The following is a 20,191-nucleotide window of genomic DNA, read 5'->3' as shown; positions in this document are numbered from 1 at the left end:
AACGTGCACTGACATCGCACAGTACACTTGCCTCCAGAATTTCGCCTCCATCGGCCACCGTTCCGGCCACCGTGGCCGGAATTGAACCCGCGTCTTTTGGGTCAGCTGCCGAGCACGTAGCCACTGAGCCACCGCGGGGGGACTTAAGTAAAGTTTCATTAGAAAAATAAAAAAAAAACTCAGCGCAGTGGGCTCATAAACGGACAAAACAGAAAAAGAAATGGGATAAGCGTTTTCAATGTTCAGCTCTGCAGTGCGCATGTCGACATGTTTGTACCAGTCCTGTATTGCTTATTGCAGCAAACAAACGAGTCCTGCAAAATCTTTCCTGGAACTACGACAAATTATGAGGCTACGCAGTTAGGACTTTCTCGGCCGGCAGCTACGCGGAAGCCATTCTGTCTCCCAGAAGGTCCCGTATACTGGGGTTTTCAGCTAAGATGTTCTGCAGTTTTAAATATGGGCTTTTTGAGTTAGAATAGCTTTTTTTTTCGGCGCATCATTGTCAGTGGTGTAGCGCATATGGGTACAGCTGAGACGCCGTTGGGCTGGTTAACTACTATTGAATAGTTTACTTTTTAACTACTGCTGTTAGCCTCCTTATTTATTGAGATGTGTTCGTGTTACCCACCCTAAGTAAGATCCATATCAGTTTTTAGAATTTCGAAAACGCAGTTACCTTCGGCACTGTGGCCGAACAAATCTTGCCGACATCGCACCAAGAGACATACACTTTCGAAAAGCTTGCAGGCAAATCAACCCCTCCAGTGCTGTAAGTCGTCGAAATAGCCAAAATTGGTTGGGCCACAGCGCCAAGGGTAACTGCGTTTTCAAAATTCTAAAAACTGATATGGATCTTACTTGCGATGGGCTGCACGCCTCTCAATAAATGAGGAGAATAATGGTATTAGTTAAAAAGTTCATCATTCAAATTTCTTAACCAGCCTACTAGTTAACACATCTCAGCTGTATTCCGATGCGCTACACCGCTGACAATGCTATGCAAAAAAAAAAAAAAAAACGCTCTATTAATTCAAAAAGCCTATTTTTGAAAAATTAAAAAAAAAACATCTTAGGCGAAACACCTGTATATATCTATCGCTGCGGACATTAAGTCATCTAAAAAGGAGCGACAGTTCCCTCCACCGTTGTTTATTGAGTGCCAGGAGAAAATTCTGAAGACGCGCATGCTGTTGTCGTCGGGCGCCATCTTGCTCACTCCTTCGTGGCAAGTGGGTCCCTCTGGTAGGCCACTTTGCCGGCCTTGATGACCCACTTGACGAGTCTATCGTGGCAGCCGAAGCGGTACACCAGGTGCTCCCAGGAGGGCGCCTCCAGCACCAGCAGGTCGGCGTACTTGCCCGACTCGAGCGAGCCGTGGGTCGAGGCGCGGCCCAGGGTGGCCGCACCGTTGATGGTGGCCGCCACCAGCGACTCCTCCAGGCTCATGCCGCACAGCACGCACGCCAGGTACATCACCATGGGCTATGTCAAGAGTCACGAGGTGCAAAAACCTCTCAGAATTTTTTCCAAAATGGCGAGCTGATCGAGTTAGTATGTCACTCTTACAGACGATAGAGTACAGTTGGCACTTTGCAGAAAAAAGAGCGCGAAAACGACGCGGACAGACAGAACGAGGATAGGCACGGGTCATTCCGTCTTCTTCACTCTCTGCCCTTCTTACGTTTGTGCTTTATAATTTATAACAAATACCAAACTCTTCGTACTCTGTGAAGAAGCAACAGCAATGACTACACCTTAACCCCCCTCCCCCCCTTCCTTCTAATGAGTGGTTGCTCTCATGTACAGATTGATCGCATGATTTGAGATGCGACATTTGCATTGCCTTCATTCTTCCTAGACAAACCATGGTCCTGGATCACAAGCATTGGACTGAGGTCCCGTCAGTGCGTTCCCTTTAACAACATGCAACGCCGACTAGGAGGACAAGTACATCATAAACTACGGGAAAACCTGCCTGATACAGTCAACGGTGTAGTACCGTGTACTTTGTGCAACCGAAGAACGTCCGTGCAATTTTGACGACGTGATGTTGTGTGCGTGCGTTGATGGCTTTACTTCGCTGCTGCTTTACAGATGAATGCCGCATTCATTTTACGGCGACTGTTTTTTTTTCATTCATCTTCTTTAAATAATTGTTATTTTACAGCGCCATTTACCAGCAAATTTCCTGTGCGTATTCAGACCTTATGCGAAAACCCGCAAGCGGGTTTCTCTGCATTAAGGGTGTATTGTTGGTGAAGCTCGCGTTCAGCAAAAAGGAGCAAGCACGGTAGAATGAACAGTACAGGAGAATTACAGTAATAAGATGTCTCTTTGTTCACGCTCAGACGATTTTGCCTCGCTGATTTTTCTCGCGCGGGTTCACACATCGCCTGAAGTCAGCGCGAAAGCGTTTCACGGCGTGGAGATACAGAGGAACTCAGTCGCCAGGTTCCCAGGAATCCACCTTTGCTAGACGTGGACAGCATCACATACTCCTCGCAGAAGGGACTCGGTTTACTTCGCTTCTGGCATGTAATACAGTTTTCAGGCCATTCTGGCAGCCTTGGTTTACGCTCCTACCGTTACAAGCTTGCGGAGAGAAACATAGTATACTGTTTCCGTTGTTACGAATGCATTTTGGACGGGAATAGCTGCACAGAAGTCTCAGGGCACCGTCGGGAAACGCTTCAAGCCCATCACAAAATGGGTCACATGCATGACTGTAGTCCATCAGCAGTTCGTAGTCGCGTGCAGCTGAGTGCGAAGGTAGTCTCACCATGGCGAGGCAATAGGCGTTTGGGTTGAAGTCCGAGCCCAGCGCCACGGCCACTCCGGCCTCGATGAGTCGCCGCACGGGCGGGGGCTCGAGCCGCAGTTGGAACGCCGTGGTGGGCAGCACCACGGCCACGCTCCCCGCCTTCGCCATGGCCGCGATGCCGGCCTCGGACACGCACTCCAGGTGGGACATGGCCTCGGCGCCCAGCGATGCGCCCATCTGCACACCCGAGGAAGGAATGAACAGGACCTCTCTCTCACGCAGTCTGCTAGTGGCGGAAAGGGAGAAGAGTCCAAATCTCTTTTCTGTTAACTGGGTTTCAGAGATACAAATTGCTCAGATCTTTTTGAAAATGCCAATTTCTACTACTTCCTATAGCCTTGAGTGTGCGCGTTTGTGTGTTGCTTGGATGCCAAGGAAGTCGCAAAAAGTTTGATTTGAATATCACGGAAATCGCAGAAAGCCAGAATTTCATATCCGCCTAATCAAGCAGCCTGGAACTAAGGGGTGCATTGTAATGACCGCAGACACTACGGTAGGCTATGCCTATCTGCGTTGCGTGTTGAAGTTGCGTCGAAATTGAATTTTTTCCGCGCTTACATGATGACCGAGCTTTTGTTCACGGCAGGTTTAAGCGACAAAACAAGACAGGCTTGCATCAGAGAACAGACGTGATTTGATGACATACTGATTATGATAAGGATTGCGCAGAAAGATATCACCGCAGCGGCAGAGTGGATACTGAGGAAATAGACTTAGTCGAGGAAGGCACCTGTTTGACTCAGTCGAAACTTCAGCATTCGTGCAGGCATTACGGAATCAGGGTGTATAGAAGAGCTTTATGTAAAAATACTGGAAGATATACCAGGTGTTTCAGGGAAACTAATTTTTAAAAGTAGGGCTTTTGAAGTAAAGAGAAGCGTTTTGCGGCGGACGTGAAAAACAGGCGAATTATGTTAACTAGTAAAGTGATTAAATTATAATAGTTACTCTTCTAACTATTATAGGTAGGCGCTCGACTGCAATTAGGTATATGTAGCCAGCAGTTAGTAATAGCCATATCCGTTTTTAGAATTTTCAAAAACACGATTACCTTCGTCGCTGTAGCTCAGCTAGTTTGGGCAATTTTTCGCATCATTTGAAGACTACGCTCCTGCTGGGAGCGCAACGCGACGTCAGTCAAATATGCGTCACTCTATGGCCCACGTACCACGTGACTATGCCGCGCCTGCTTTGTATGGAGCAGCGAAGTGGCGAGGAGCACCACAACATGGGCGGGGCAGAGATTGCTGCGTGGTACGTGCGTCACGGAGTGACGCAATTTGACATCGCTTTGCGTCATCCCTCAGGAACGCGGTTTTCGAATGGCACGGCAATATTTATTTTATTTCTACATTAGCTGCTGCTATGCTAGGTTTTGCCAAAGCCACCTTCAAGGTCAAGCCACACAAAAACTCGGTGAGCCGGTTAGATCCCGTCAACTATCGCTTTCGCACCAAAAGCGGAATCTGGTATGCTGCGACAGGATGCATAATTTTTAGAAACGCTAAAGTTCCATTAGACTTATTTAGCATCAGATACAGTACGTAATATCACATCTTAAAAGGCGTCGCTATTCTGAGTGTTTCTGTCCATGCTTCAAAAAAAAAAAAAATGCTTATCCTCCGACATGAGCACCTTGACTTTAGTACGCTGCGTGTAGTGACTCCTGGTGTTACCATAGTGTGTCAAATAATGAGCAGCCACAATCGCGTTCAAAGCACGCCAAAGGAAGAGCGCCCCAAAGCCTCTGTGGTACGAATACTATGGCGGGACACAAGAAAAAAAAAGTTAGACAGCGGTTCAACTCTGCCGAACTGAGTTTTACGTAGCGAAATGTTGGAAGATGTAGTTCGCTATACGTGCGCTCCTTGGTGCGCTCTCCTTCCTCCATAGCGTCTAAGTGAAGCGCACAGCTGTGGTTATATACACCCTATACCTGACGTCATAACTGTGAACTGAATCACGTGACAGAACGTGATTACCACGTGGCTTTCTTACTGCCTCTGCCGACAACTTGCAAGGTCAAAATTCAAGTTCAAAGTTCAAGATCAAATTTCAAGGTCAAAGGTCAACGTTCAAGGTCAAATGTGGTCCACTGGACCGCACGTGGTCAGGCATATGTGCATAGCAACACTAGCCATGAGTTATTTCAAGGTCACAACCGGCTCAGCCTCCTTGATACAGCTCTGCAAGTCTCGCTATCGGGAGGGAGCTGAGGCACGCTCAGCGCGCTGGCACCTCCACTCCGCCGATCCAGTTGAGCTCCTCGGCGTGGAAGTTGAGCCTGAGCCCCGCCTGGCGGCCGGCCTGCAGTATCCTGCGCGAGCTGTCGACGTCGAAGACGCCCTTCTCGCAGAAGACGTCGATGTTCTCGACGTTCAGCGTGCCTTCCAGCATTCGCCGCTTGATCTCTGGCAGCTGCCTCTCCACGATGTCCTCGGTGGCCTCCGCGACGCTCCTGCCCCTGCGAAGACGTCGTGCTCACTCGCGGTGCTCATACTGTGTTAATGGAAGTTTCAGTGAAAAACAGCGCTCAAGTGATAGAAAGCTTGCAGGTGACCCCGCATGCACAGCCTTAATAAAAAAAAAATGGTAGGGTTTTAAAGGGCAACTGCCGCACTTTTTTTTAGAATTTCGCGATATTCAAGGATTCAAATCTATATAGGCGGTAGGTAAAGCATGCCAAATGTTTTTGCACTAGCATTTAAAATAGTGACGTAATCGACGATTGAATTTTGTGCTTCTCCTCAATGCACGAGAGGAGTGCAGGAAAATTTAGCGTGACGTCACGGAAGGTATGATTTCAAATTACCGCTGTCGTCAGCCACACCCTGCCCTGACTCGTTAGACGCTGCCAAGCAACTCTCGGCAGGGTTTGGCTTCGGTGGCATTGGTTTTTTCCTTCAAAGCAGGCGTTTGTGCGTTGGAAATGTACCGATACCTTCGATGACGTCATCATGCGCTCCTCACTTGGCGTTGTGCGCTGCGGAGAAGGTTGAAGGGCGTCCGGATTTTAATCGGCGATTACTTCACTATTTCACGTGCTAGCCCGAAGAGACTTCGCATGGTTTACCTGCAAGTTTCACACATTCGACCCTCTTAAGCTCGTTGATTTCACAAACCTATGCAGTTTCCCTTTAACGTAGTTAAACCGAGAAGGACGTACGAAAGCACTTGGGGCAACATCACCTCAAAGGCAACCGCACGCAATATCTTATCAAGTCGTGCACGAGTTTCCGTTCACGTGCGGCAAAGTAGGGCAAACAGGCCGATGCAAGTGTCGAACCTGTTCAAACATGCGTTGCCTGTCTGAACGCAAAATGTTGCTCAAGTGTCGAGGTAAAACTGCAGGAGAACCTGAAGAGATCAAGAAATGAGGATACGATTATATTAGAAATACTTCGATGGTCCTACGCGGCAGTGAAATTCTTTTTTCCTGATGCGTTTCTGCAAACACGAGATAATTGGGGTGTGTCCTTTCATCAGAGGTTGCGCAGAGATGCTTGTATAGACAGGGGCGGATATATAAGTGGGAGGGGGCAGAGAGGGCGCTCTCCCACCCCCAAGCGAGCACAGAAACTCGTGCATAACCCCAGTTTTAAAAGTTCCGATACCAGAAATACATTGTTCAAAACCCCACCTCCCTTACTCCCCGCGCTCTCCACGAGTGACATAAATCCGCTCTGTGTGGAGAATCGTTTTCCTTCTAATGAATCCTGCTAAAATTGCTTGTTACGTCCTCTCACTTCGTAGGTGTCTCTGGCTTGGCCAGTCATATTTTCCTCAACTACGAACCAACAAGCCCAGAAACGTACTGCTCCCTTTCCTCCTTGGTATTCGGACACTTAACGGACACTTAACTACATCCGCTCCTGCAGCGCCCGTTGCGACAACCCGTTGTCGCCCGTTGTCGCCCGCTGCGACGAACGCGACAACTTGTGCGACGACTTTGCGACGACCCTACGGCTGCTGGTAGTGCCGTAGTGCCGTAAGCTATGTCCGTACATTAGGACATAGCTTTGTGGAACTGGAACACGAGCGCCGAGGCCATGCTCACCACTGGATGGCAGGAGGCACGCGTTCGTGGCGCCGAAGGAAGTTGATACATCATGCCATTATTCGACTGTCATATACCAGGAGCCACGTGCATCACGAGTGCTAGAAACGTCTACAGAGCGCCGCCATTGGTTAATAATAATAAAAAACAGCTAAGCACTGCCAGTGTTCCATCATTACATGCACAGCATTTTATCGTGAACGAGCACGCGCATCGCAGATGGCACACGCTGCCTTTAACTTCCAGAACGCTAGAAGACAAACGCCAGCCGAAGAACGCGTTTTGATTTTTTTTCTGCTCGCTCGGTTACTGAGCCGGAGTTCCTGGGTTCGAACCCGGCCGTGGTGACCGCGATTAGTTTAATTTTGTTTAGTTTATGGGTGTTTAACGTCCCAAAGCGACTCAGGCTATGAGGGACACCGAAGTGAAGGGCTCCGGAAATTTCGACCACCTGAAGTTCTTTCGTGCGCTGACTTCGCACAGTACAGGGGCCGCGTTTCGATGGAGGCGAAACGCAAAAGGCGTCTCTGTACTGTGCGATGTCTTTGCACGTTAAAGACCCTCAGGGCCACTTTGGGGACGTGCGATCCCGGCCGCAGCGGTCGAATTTCTATGGAGGCGAAATTCTAGAGGCCCATTTACTGTGCGATGTCAGTGCACGTTAAAGAACCCCTGGTGGTCGAAATTTCCGGAGCCCTTCACTACGGCGTCTCTCATATAGCCAGCCTGAGTCGCTTTGGGACGTTAAGCCCCATAAACCAAACCATATAATATCTCTCAGGAATTGGTGCTTTTTGAGGAAAAGAAATGGCGTAGTAATTGTCTCGCTTCTCGGTGGACACCCCGAACACGCCTTGAGGCAAGGGCAGGAGGTGGGAGTGAAAGAAGAAAGACAGAAAGAAGGACCTTAGTTGAGGACTCCGGAGTAATTTCGACCAGCTGGCGGTCTTTAAGGTGTACTGACATCGCACAGCACACAGGTACCTTTGCGTTGTGTCGCCATCGAAACGCGGCCGCCGAAGTCTGGTTAGAAATACGGGTACTCCGGCTCAGTAGCCAACTACTGAGCGCAACAGCGGAAACGTGCTCTCTCTTGGCGGAATTAACGCCCGGCGTGCTGCGAAGGATGAGAAAAAGAAGTGTGCATCGCGTGGCTTCGAGGGGAGGAAACGGAAGCCAATCCCCGCCGTGGGTATGTGCCATTCAGCCCGAGGACATCATCATCATCATCATCAAACGGAAGCCTCCAGAAGACCCGCTGCAAATGGCCACCGCTCTGGCTACGGAGGTGTGCCCGGGTCGCGACCAGCGTGTGAGTTCAATTCCTGTTTCCTTCCAGTTTGATCGTGGCTGCCTACATCTCGCTCAAAGCGCAGGATATTCGTACCAGACTTGGTACTCAGCCGCCGCGGTGGCTCAGTGGTTATGGTGCTCGGCTGCTGACCCAAAAGACGCGGGTTCGATCCCGGCCTCGGCGGCTAGAATTTCTTTGGAGGAGAAATTCTGGAGGCCCGTGTACTGTGCGATGTCAGTGCACGTTAAAGAACCCCAGGTGGTCGAAATTTCCGGAGCCCTTCACTACGGCGTCTCTCATAGCCTCAGTCGCGTTGGGACGTTAAACCCCATAAACCAAACCAAACCAGACTTGGTACTCCGCGCTTAATTTCGCGAACGCCGTGAAACCCGCAGGGACGACGGTTCAATTTCGCGTTCTGAGCGAAAAAAAAAGCGCTCGGATTTTTTTGCGGAATAAATACTTACTAATGCGACTCCGTAGGTTGCAGAAGCCTAGATTCATTGCCGCCCCCTGCAATGAGATAATCGGAGGAAGCTAACATGTCCCTCTTTCTGGCGTGTTGAGGTCCCTCAGCAAACAATGGGAAAGGCAGTGTTCCCTCAGCTTGCTGAGTTGGCTACGTCGATTGCTCGGATACTTAAAGCCGCATTTGTTTAAATCACAATGGTTCTTTTACCGCACCGTCCTCATTCGAATCACAGACATGGTTTGGTTTGGTTTGGTTTGGTTTGGTTTATGGGGTTTAACGTCCAAAAGTGACTAAGGCGATGAGAGACGCCGTAGTGGAGAGCTCCGGAAATTTCGACCACCTGGGGTTCTTTAACGTGCACTGACATCGCACAGTACACGGGCCTCTAGAATTTCTCCTCCAAAGAAATTCAACCGCCGCGGCCGGGATCGATTGAATTTCTTTGGAGGAGAAATTCTAGAGGCCCGTGTACTGTGCGATGTCAGTGCACGTTAAAGAACCCCAGGTGGTCGAAATTTCCGGAGCTCTCCACTACGGCGTCTCTCATCGCCTTAGTCACTTTGGGACGTTAAACCCCATAAACCAAACCAAACCAAACCAAACCATGTCTGTGATTCGAATGAGGACGGTGCGGTAAAAGAACCATTGTGATTTAAACAAATGCGACTTTAAGTATCCGAGCAATCGACGTAGCCAACTCGGCAAGCTGTGGGAACACTGCCTTTCCCATTGTTTGCTGAGGGATCACAGATATCGGATCGTCCGATATTTGTCATACGCCGAAAATGGGGCTACCGGCATCCCTTAGATTTTTGCCATGACACGCTTGAGCCCGGCTTTGTTGATCGTTCTTTCATCATTCTCTTCGCCTTCTTCACAGGCAAGCGAAGAGACAGGCATTTAGGCTATTCTTGTTCTCTTTAGGCGGGTGCTTTCAAAGTATTTCCGGCAGTGGGCGCTGCGCACGTTGACCGCTTATGTGCGGATTAAGACTTCCCCCTTATAAAAGTGTACACGACCCCACGAATGGATTGCCGGACAGCTAAACGGCTGCTTCGACATGTTTTGAAAGCACGAAACCCACAACGGAAGTAACTACATCTGCTCTTTCACCCCTAATCATAGGGGGAAAAGCGGTGGCATGATTATAACGTAGATAAACGGAGAAGCGTACTTAAGCATGTGTTCGTTCAACGCCTGTTCATACTTGGTTGGTTGGCCTCAAGTAAAATGGCACATACCCACTACGGGGGAGTGGCCAAGACACAGGCGGTGAACTGCTGGAAAGAGGAGCATTTTTAGAGGAAGAGGAGTAGTAATAGGGTATAGGCTGACAGATTTGGCGACGCAACGACAGGGGACCTGCTAGCTGGGAGACCGAAGACGGCTGTTCATACTGGCATTGTTTCTCGCTCTTCTTCGTCCTCTCTCCACACAGCAGCAGCTGGCGTGACCCCTCCTCCCACTGGCTGCAGCTTGCGTGACGCTCCTCCGAACTAACCCGAGCTTACCCGAGTTACTCCGATCACACACGATTCTTGCTCGGGGTTGATACGTCTGGAGCAGTGCTTTCGCACTAAAAGACCAGCGGCAAGCATGTCCTGGAGCATCCCCCACCTATCTACACACGCGCACACACAGAGCAAAGAGAATATCTGATCGCGAGCGTGTCTCACTTGGGCACGGCGTGAGCTCCGCAGTAGGTGCTGGATATCTCGAGCGGCGTTCTCACGCGAGCCTTCTCAATGACGCCCAGCATCTTCAGCTCGGTGTCCTGGTCGAGGCCGTAGCCGGACTTGGCCTCGACCAGTGTGGTGCCGGCCCGGAGCATGGCGTCCAGCCGCTCCACCAGGTCTCCCAGCAGCACCTCCGGGCTGGCCTCGCGCGTCCGCTCTACCGTGAAGTGGATGCCGCCGCCCTTGGCGTGTATTTCGAGGTACGAGGCGCCGGCCAGCTGCATCGAACATGGGCGGTGCTGGTCACAGTGCGTACTCTCTTGGTGTGGCCGTGTAAGCGGGCGAATGTGTTGCCGCTACGAGCTGTTGTCGCCTATCTCGCGTCAATTTTCTGTCCAAGCTATATACAAGGTGTTTAACCTAAGACTTTCCAAAATTAAAAAAAAATAGGCTTTCTGAGTTAAAGGACTGTTTTTGTAGCGAGAGCTACATTACGCGCAAGTTTCGCCGTGGCCGCACCGTGACCTTGAGCCGTTGCCTAGCAACCTCCTCAGCTGGCGGCCGCCGCTTACCGCGCCATCTGGCGTGACGTCACAGGAGGAGCCGGTGCCGCGGCATGCCGGCGAAACCAAGTTGCAACAGCTGTGCGCATGCGCCATAGGAAGAATGGGGATGTTGCAGCTGTATATACCAGGTGTCCCAGCTAAATGTAACCAAGCTTTTAAAATATACGGGGTATCCTAGCCATCTGAAACCAAATAAGGGTTGTTTAGAGTCGCGTGGCCTAGTCTGCAGTATTTTTTCTCTCCTCAAGGTTGACTAATTAGTTAAGCTTAATTAACTAACTTTTTAATTATTGACTTGAGGAACAAAGTGTAAATGGAAAAGTTGTAGAGTCGCTTTGAGAAACAGCTTACTGGGACATTTGCAGCAAAGTATTATTTACGTAAAGTAGTTTTTTTACCGGCCTTTAACCTTAACCCTCACAATAAGAAAGGGCTTCCACATGACAACTGTGCCACTTCAACGTCCCAAGACGCGCCTTAAAGAATAAAATCCGTTTTTTCTGACGTCCTCTCTTCGATGAGACTTTGGGTGCACATTGGGGCAGAAAAGTGAGCGAGCAGCTGGTCACGTGACAACTTTCTTTTAAGGCCAATAAATGAAGCTACGTAAATCGTAACTTGACGGAAACAGCACTACTAGCGGTTTTTCGAGGCGATCTAAAACTTTTTCATTGACTCTTTCTTCCTGAAGTCAATAATTAAAAAGTTAGCTAATTAAACTTAACTTATTAATTAACTTTGAAGAGCGAAAAAAGTACTCAAGACTAGGCCACGCGACTATGAACAACCCTCAGTTGGTTTCACTGGACTAGGAAACTTCGCCTTTTTTAAAAGTTTTGGTTAGATTTAGCTGGGACACCCGGTATATATAGAAGGCGGCTCGGTGGAGCCGTCGGTAGATATGGATAGTGAGTCGGATAGACTGAAAGAAGCCACAGGCTTCAACTACAAGGCGAAGAACCGGAAATAAAATAAATGCGTCACACTTTGCTGCATAACAAATGTCCCGTCTTTAATGTAGCCGCAATTAGACGCAACGGGGGGATAACAACAAAAGCTAAACATTGGACGCAGCCGGAGAGAAACCAAGCTAAACGACAAGGTGTAATCAAGTTTAACCGTACTCTCTACGTATATCCTGGCCTAGCTGAGCTAAGCCACTGCCATTTTTTTTTTGGCATAGCATTGCCAGCGGTGTAGTACATAAGAATACAGCTAAGACGAGCTACCTAGCAGGCTGGTTAACTTATATTGAATGGATAATTTTTAATATTACTGTTAGGCTCCTTCAATATTGAGAGTCGTGTAGCCCACCGTAAGTAATATCCATATCAGTTTCTAGAATTTCGAAAACGCGGTTACCTTCGGCACTGTTGTCCAACAAATTCTGCCTACATCGCGAGAAGCTTGCAGGCAAAGCAACCTCTCCAGTGCACGTAACTCGTGCACGCCCTGGTGAAAAAAAGTTCTATGATGCAATAACTTCATAGAGGCTTCATCATAGAATATCATACAATCTGAATGATATATCATACAAGTTGTATGATATTCTATGACATCTCTATGATGACTGTATGATTTTACAGAAATTATGACATTTGTATGATAATTTTATATGACTTGTACGATAAGTCTATGATATTTGTATGATAAACTGTATGAGTTTATTGCATCATAGCACTTTTTTCAGCAGGGCGTCAATATCAAAAATTTGTTCGGCCACAGCATCTAGGGTAACCGCGTTTTCGAAATCCCAATAACTGATATGGATATTACTTGCGGTAGGCTACACGCCTCACAATAACTAAGGAGCTTAAAACTAATAGTTAAAAAGTTGACTATTCAGTATTAGTTAACCAGCCTGCTAGTTAGCCCAGCTGTATTCTTATGTACTACGTGCTGTGCCGAAAAAAGCGGTCTTATAACTGAAAAAAAAAACTATTAAAAAAATGTGGAAAGTATAGGTAAAACACCCTGTATATATGTTTAAAGTTGGTGCCTTTAGGTGCAAGCCGAATCACTGTGGAGTCCGCGCATCACGAGGCGCCAGAACACTGAATGTCGTCGACCGTATATATATAGACATGCTGCATATATTACGTGGTGATCTGGAACAGCGTGGTGTGGTTCGCCGTGTGGACTATATTCTTTCGTTTCTTCATTAACGGTGACGAATTGTGGAAATGCCGAAAACTACATCATGGGCTGTATAGTGGCAAGCAGAATTTGTGCTAAGGTGACTTTGCGACGCAACATACTCGGATTATGATGCTATTCGCGACAACTTGAGCAAGAGTGTTAATCATTGTGTTCAAGAAGCGGTGATCCTGATGACATGAATACATGATGATGAATACAGCATATAATTCCTTTGTGCGTACTTACCTTCATCGCGAACTCGTGAACCCGGTCCCCCGCCCATACGGGGTGGGTGTGCGAGTCGACGAGCCCTGGCAATACACACACACATAAAAAAACTGTTCACGATTTTGTCAGGAGGGGCTGCATCGTAATGGCGCATGCACAACTATCTCTTCTTTATTGAGACACAAGACGGCTCACCCGGGAGAACACAGCAGCCTGTGGCATCGATGACTTGCTCAAACTGGCTCTCTTTGTAGGTCTCGGCGATGGCGCGGCTTTCGTCTATGGTTGCTATTTTTCCAAACCTGCGTTAGATATCGAGTGCACCGAAAACTAGATGGAGGTAAATAAGGAGGGGGTGGGAGAGAAAATGATGCCGGCCAATTCACAATTCATCATAACCATCATCATCACCAGCCTGACTACGCCCGCTGCAGGGCAAAGGCCTCTCCCATGTCATTCCAATTAACCCTTAACCCAATTAATCCAACTGGAACCGATTGGAGCAACCAATTGGTTTCCTGGATTCCAGCTGGGCGATCCAATTGGAAAGTCTAAGAGGAAGTCAATGATTCCCTTCACTGAGATCATATATATGCCTATAAAAACAGAGCGCCGAATTGGGTTCTTGTAAAAGAGATATTAGCAGCTTAATCACCTGAAATCTGTTTATCATATTCACCATCACTGCGGACATTGTTTAAGATAACTTCACTTTATGGTCAAACACCACTGACTTCAGCAAGAGGATCTCATGATTAGGGTATATGAGTATAATATGAGTGACGGCAAAAAAGTGTTCTGTCGGTATAAATGTTGAGGCCTTATTAGTATACAGTGTCCGATTATAGTGTTCCTGTGTGTTATGCACGCTGGTTGGTCTCGCTTGATTTCCGTACAAGCGCTTAATTATAATTTCAGTGTTCTTCTAGAAATGTTGGCAGAGGTCTCGCAGCATTCATAGAAGAAAAGCCAATTATTGATTCCGAATGGAATTCTAAACCATTTGGATCGAATAGGTTTTGAGCTCAATTAGTGGGCCATTAATTGAACTGGTTCAGTGACCAATTATTTCTAATTGGAAGCATCAATTGGGCTCATTTGGATGAGCTCAATGGGAGGCGAAAACACAATCGGTTTTCGATCAGGTGTTTTCAAATAAAAGTTTCCAACTGGACCTAATTCTTTTTTTTTTTTTCGGGCAGCTATATATATACTACGTTTAAATCGAGTGCGGCGTCCAGATCAACGTGTTGGAGACCACCACACCGTTTTTGCGCTGTCTAATATTTTTCAGCGGCCTTTAGCAAGCAGCAATGCGCAGCAACACACGAAAAATTACTTAGTAGCAGTATATTCCACACAAACGAAAAATGCCGAAAACTTCGAAAACTTACTGGTTCACCACAATGCTGAAACTAATATCGTTCCCTTGCAGGACTGCCACTTTCTTCATCGCAGCTCCCTTTACAATTCTCTGACCATTGTCCACAACCTGAACAATTTGCCGAGCATTTTTGACGAGCAGCTGGAACTTGTCAGCCATCGCGTTGCTTGCGCTTGCAACTACTGTGCCCGCGCCACTACTGATAAGGGAGTTTTATTGCAGCAAGGAATTTTTTCACAGTTTGAGGCTGTCCGGAGCCACCTATCGAGATGTGCTTGAAGTTGTGAGAAGGGTTAATCGCTGTCGACTTTGAAACGAGAAACTGAACATATTTTCAATAACAAGAAAAATCGCGCCACCAGATAAGTATACAGTTTCGATTTCGATTTTACGGTTCTACTCCTCTAATGACACTATACACTTTTTTAAGAAGTTAGTTTAATTCTGTCCAAACATATCTTTTATTATTTACTGTGTAATACTGTTGCTACTATTTGTTCTTGAGCAAACAGAGAAGTCTTATTTATTTTTAGCTGCGTGCTTGTACCCCTGCCTGACAGCAGCGTGAGTCGGCCAACGTTGTGTTTGAAATATGGCTGTGACGGTTGGGTAGTTGTGCGTCCGTGTTCATGCAAAATCTACTACTTCTAGAAATTGTTTCCGGTTTTGTGTGACTGTGGACGCCACCAAAAGGACATTCTGGACCAGAGTTGGGTAGAACAAGGGGGTAGTTATGATAGTTCAAGAGCCGGTTCAGGTGAGGCAATGAACTCTTCGCACTCTTAGCTGCCCCGGAGCTGTTTTGCATCTCTGCCTTACTTTTTTTGTTTTCGCCTTAATACGCGCATCATTCACGATGTTTGTGCACGCATCTGGAACGACTCATAATCTCGACCATTAAACATCCTGCATGATGTATTGCAAGCTCATCGTCCCTGCGCAAGACAGCAACTGAAGATAAACAGTTCCTCACGGACGTTAACCCAGCCTACCATCAGGGTGACGCTAAGGTGGAAGTAACTGCGATAGATCAGTGCTTGATTGGCGCAGTCGCGCTGAGAGAGAGTACTTTCGTGTGCAGATTTGTTCTTGATTCGTGAACGTCCGTCGTCGTCGCGAACTTTGGCGAGTGCAACAGAAGTAGGCTTAAATGATTAGCTGAAAAGCTAAACAAGCTGCTCTTTGTGGTCGTCGTCCGGCGGTGCAGTGTATATCTACCGCAGAGTTTTTCTGCACGCGCCGTAAACAGCAAAGAAATGGTCTCAGAACAAAAGAAAAGGCCAATAGCACAACATGTGATTGTAAGTTTTGGCATTCTCGATAGCCATGAACAAGGTAATGTTGCGAGAATTCTGACCTTCGTGGCTTGTATTCATCGAGTTTCGGATGATCCGGTTTTTCACTGGCGCTTACTGGAAACACCAAATTGCACCCAAAACACGAGTTATTACTAATAACAAGATTATCTCCGGAGCTGACTCAGGATCTTTTAATATGATTTCAGTGGCGGATGCAGCTGGACAAAACCTTGGAATTTGACTGAATTATTTCAGTTTCGTATAACTGTTGTTTACTTTTGAACTTCGATTTTGTTGCCGAAACGCGATGGACTGAAATTGCTGGATTCTATGGCGATTCCAGTGGAGCACGATAAAAACGAAGCGACTTGTTTACCGCAAATTTTTGCAGAATACAAATTCAAGCTAGTCTGAAATGTCTGTGGTCTTTTTAGATGCTAAAAAGTGCATGCAAGCTGCACACACATGATAGCACAACATAAGTGATCTGGCTAACAGACTAGCGCTCTGGATTTCCCACTGTGATACACGGATTTGTTGTTGTTGAACTTTGGTCCTTCCTTTATTTGATTTCAAGGTTTGTAATTGTGGATTTTCAATGTGTTTTGCAGGCAGCCATATGGCATTGCCTGAATCACTATGCATTTTCGGATGCCATCTTTCTTGCAGAACGGCTCCATGCAGAAGGTGAGCTATCCTTACCTGGTTTTTCTTGATCACTTCCAAGACTACCCGTTACTGTGGCTTAGTGGTTAGGGCACTCAGTTGCTGAGCGCTAGGATGGGTAGGATGTGGGTTCAATCCTAGCCTTGTGGCCACATTTCAGTTGATGGTGGTGAATAAATGTTTTCCAATCCAATCAGTCGAGGCAAAATGCAAGACACCCATGTACCGTGCAATGTCAGTGCACATTGAAGAATCCCAGGTGGTCTAAATTTGTCTAGAGCCTGCCATCCCTCATAGCGCGTGTGTTGGTTTGGGACATTAAACCCACCTCCAAAAATTTTCTTAGTGAGCCTTTGTTACTGAAAGTGTTTCGAAAGCATCCGAGATTCTTTCCTCAAGAACATGCGGTGCATATGTTGTATATGCTGTGATCATTGTTCATTATGTTTTTATTTAGACGAGACCGTAAGTTTGGCAGCTAAGCTTTGCTCAGTGAAACTGTTCTGTGGCATCATTAAAGGGTCATGATGTTGCGATTATAACATTGTCCAGTGGCAAACTTGGTTAAGTGAAGCTGATGTGAGGTCTTCATGGCTATTTTGCCAGTTGTATGTTTTTAGGAGTGGTAGGATTGAAGGTGATAGTGCTTCAGGTTCATTTCAGTAAAAAAAATGTTTTTCAACTATCGCACTGTTTTATGTCCAGAATGCCTATGATATACACAAGCTGACTTTCAGATCGTATTTGATTAGCACAGTCAGCAATGTGCAGCTGTTTGTTTAATCCAGTACACCAGTATAGTGTGTCGCTACTGGCAGCTTCACAATGTGCTAGATTCTTGTGCATGAGAATTAGATGTGTTATAATGTATCGTACTCCCAATCGTTTCCTTAGTGCCCAGAGAGACTGACTTAGGTGCTTCCAGGCTTGCAGCTTTCCCTGTGGATTGTACAGTGGATGAGGCACCACTGCTTCCTATTGGCTGAGCACATTTGGGAATCGCCGACGCGTAAATGTAGTTGATTGAAATCATACGCTGCACCAAACATGAAACTGGTATTATTTTTTGCATTAACTTATAGTGTTGCCAACCTGTTTGTTCCAGTACACTCAGACGAGAGCCTGCACCTTTTAGCAACATGCCACTACCGAGCTGGCAATAAGGTTTCGGCGTACAAGCTGCTGCGCTCGCGTGGCTGCCGTACGCCCCAGAGCCGCTTCCTTTTGGCACGCTGCTGCATCGACCTGCGCAAGTTCTCCGAAGCAGAGTCAGCGTTGGAGGCTGATGGGGGCCTGGCGTCACGCTGTTCGGCCAAAGGGGGCCTGGATGAAATGGTCATATCATTTGGGGACTCTGCCTCCTTTGCCCTGGGCCTGCTGGGGCAGCTGTGCGCAAGGACACAGCGTGGAGGTCGTGCAACGGAAGCCTACAGGTAAGTGCCATGCTAAGTGGCAATCGTGTTGCACAGCTTCAGATGGCTGGGGCTAAGGCCTAACTTTTGTCATGCGTCAAATTTGCATTCTGAAATTGGTGCAGCAAGGTGTACTGTGCAGGAGGGCAGTCAGTATGTTTGTATGCAGATTGAGTTATACAGTGCGGCTCAGAAATTTCCAGGTCAGTTGGCATGCGACTCGAACAGTTGCTTAGCTGAGCACTTTCTGCTTGGCTTGTGGAGCTTTAAATGGTCTGTACAGTTGGAACGACTTAGTAACTCTGGCTTCAGGTGTCGAGATTGCCAGGCATGATAGAGCAGACCTGCTGTGTGTTTAAAAGGCTGCATCATCAAGGATAAAATGACAGAATTGATTGTTATATTGTTTTTTTTTCTTTTTGTCACTTCCTGTTGTGTATATAGATTTTTATGTTAATAGAGTATAGACATCTAATTTTTCATTGCATGTTTTTCGTCTTTGTAAAGATGCATAAGACATTACTATACATGGATCACCATGTGGTATTCGCCCGAAACCGCTAGATAATTTATAATCGGATTTCTTCTCTCACCTGATATGGTTTCGGTTTCAACAGCCAAGCAATGGCTTTGATGTCAAAGGTCCGTAAAGATCATGTGAAGCGGGAGAAAAATTGATATATAGCTGCTTTCTATTTAATTCACTCCAGTGCTAAAGCCAGCCTGCCTTAAGAACCAGAACATGACTAGTAAAGAAGCAGTGATTATATTGCAGTTTTTCTCATGCTTCATGTGACCTATATCGACCTCTGATGTTATAGTCATTGCATGGCTGTTGAAACCGAAACAGGAACAGGTGAGAGAAGAAATGAAATTCTAAATCATTTTGTGGTCATGGGCGAAAACCACGTGGCGATACATGTATAGTGATGTCTTACGCATCATTACAAAGGAGAAAACGTGCAACCAAAGTTCGACGTCTATACTTCTTGAATTTGTGAGTTGATATTATCAATTTATTTCTTCCATTTCGCATTTAGGGTGCACTTTTTTCACTATGATTTGACGGCTCACCTGCATGGTGGTAGAATTGTTAGAAGGCAAAAAGTTTAAACAAAATATTTGCTGCCTTGTGGACATACAGCTTTTTCTTTGACGAATGCATAGCGCTACTTGTGTCTTGATTCTAGCGGAACAACTGCAATTTCAGGACAAATGAAAGAAAGGAAGGTTGTTACGAATGGCTTCGTATGTACATATTAGTGCACATACACTCGCAGTCAAAAGTAAATGGAAGGCGTGTTTGTCACAAAAAATTAATTTCTTTAAATCTAAAGAATAATGGTCCATGTTTGTTGGTGCACAGTCACAATTAGGCGGCACATATGTATTCAAGGATGCATGAATTGGGAGGGCAGTGATTAAATTTTTTCATTAATATTGCCTTCCGTTTACTTCTGACGGCGCCTGTACATGTTGCACGTACATATTGGTGCACATACATGTTATGAATAAATTTGAATTGTGCTTTTCATGGTATTTACTTTTCATTTGAGTGCACATACATATTCAGAATACATGTGAATTGTGTTTCTGTTTGCTTCTCTTTTTTTTTTTCCTTTAGGAAAAGTCTGAAGCTTAACCCATTTCTCTGGTCTTCGTACGAGGCACTCATAAACCTAGGTATGTTCACCTGAATTGTCGGAACTTCTCCTGGTTTGCTCAGGCTGGGCTCTGTCCTTATCTGCTTGCTTTGCAAATTGATGGCTTGGGTCTGTAGGTCAGATGGCATGTGTGAAGCTCTTGATGTTGAGAAGAATGTTGTGCACGCTCTTGTGAACTTGAGGAATGCCAGGACTGATGTAATTAACCGTGCAGTGGTGTCAGGTGCCAGCAGCAGTCAGATGCTCAGTGGTTCTTAAGTGTCTTGGCAAAAGCTGTTCAGTGAAGCTTTCATTTTTGTCCTTGTCTTATCGTCTTAAACATTGGGTTTATGGATGCTATTAGCTTCAGTATGGAGTCAATCTGAATGTTTCCTGCCCAGTGAGAGAAATACCATCTAGAGCAATGTAAAACACAATGTTTTGTGGCTTAGAGCAGTTTTCTTGAGGTGATGTTTGACTAATAGTAGGCACGCTGCAAAAGGCATGGTGCCCATAAATTGTTTTGCTTTGC

At 46.6% G+C, this 20,191-nt stretch overlaps 2 protein-coding genes across 3 annotated transcripts in view; one reads left to right on the top strand and one right to left on the bottom strand.

Moving 5' to 3' along the window:
• Positions 1-1,136: 1,136 nt before the first annotated feature.
• On the bottom strand, positions 1,137-14,829 carry LOC149341367 (putative imidazolonepropionase). Of its 2 annotated transcripts, none has more exons than XM_089543450.1 (7): positions 14,651-14,829; positions 13,452-13,558; positions 13,275-13,366; positions 10,324-10,601; positions 5,063-5,288; positions 2,783-3,001; positions 1,137-1,485 (listed from the first exon to the last, which is right to left on the bottom strand). In XM_089543450.1, the coding sequence occupies exons 1-7, from the start codon at positions 14,797-14,799 to the stop codon at positions 1,216-1,218; spliced, it is 1,341 nt and encodes a 446-aa protein (XP_089399576.1). In that variant the 5' UTR covers positions 14,800-14,829; the 3' UTR covers positions 1,137-1,215. The 2 variants fall into 2 exon arrangements, with proteins under 2 accessions (XP_089399576.1, XP_089399577.1); XM_089543451.1 differs by having other exon boundaries at positions 13,275-13,339.
• Positions 14,830-15,217: 388 nt separating this feature from the next.
• Cdc27 (cell division cycle protein 27) overlaps positions 15,218-20,191 on the top strand; it is a 29,550-nt gene continuing 24,576 nt past the window's right edge. Inside the window, exons 1-4 of the mRNA XM_089543449.1 lie at positions 15,218-15,397; positions 16,550-16,625; positions 17,710-18,037; positions 19,641-19,699. Coding sequence (XP_089399575.1) covers positions 15,374-15,397; positions 16,550-16,625; positions 17,710-18,037; positions 19,641-19,699 — 487 coding nt within the window. The 5' untranslated portion in view covers positions 15,218-15,373. The remainder of the gene's footprint in view (positions 15,398-16,549; positions 16,626-17,709; positions 18,038-19,640; positions 19,700-20,191) is intronic.

Source organism: Amblyomma mixtum, chromosome 5, assembly GCF_055824585.1.
Source record: "Amblyomma mixtum isolate Tamu chromosome 5, ASM5582458v1, whole genome shotgun sequence".
Lineage (NCBI taxonomy): Eukaryota > Metazoa > Arthropoda > Arachnida > Ixodida > Ixodidae > Amblyomma > Amblyomma mixtum.
This window is presented reverse-complemented; position numbering and strand designations above follow the sequence as displayed.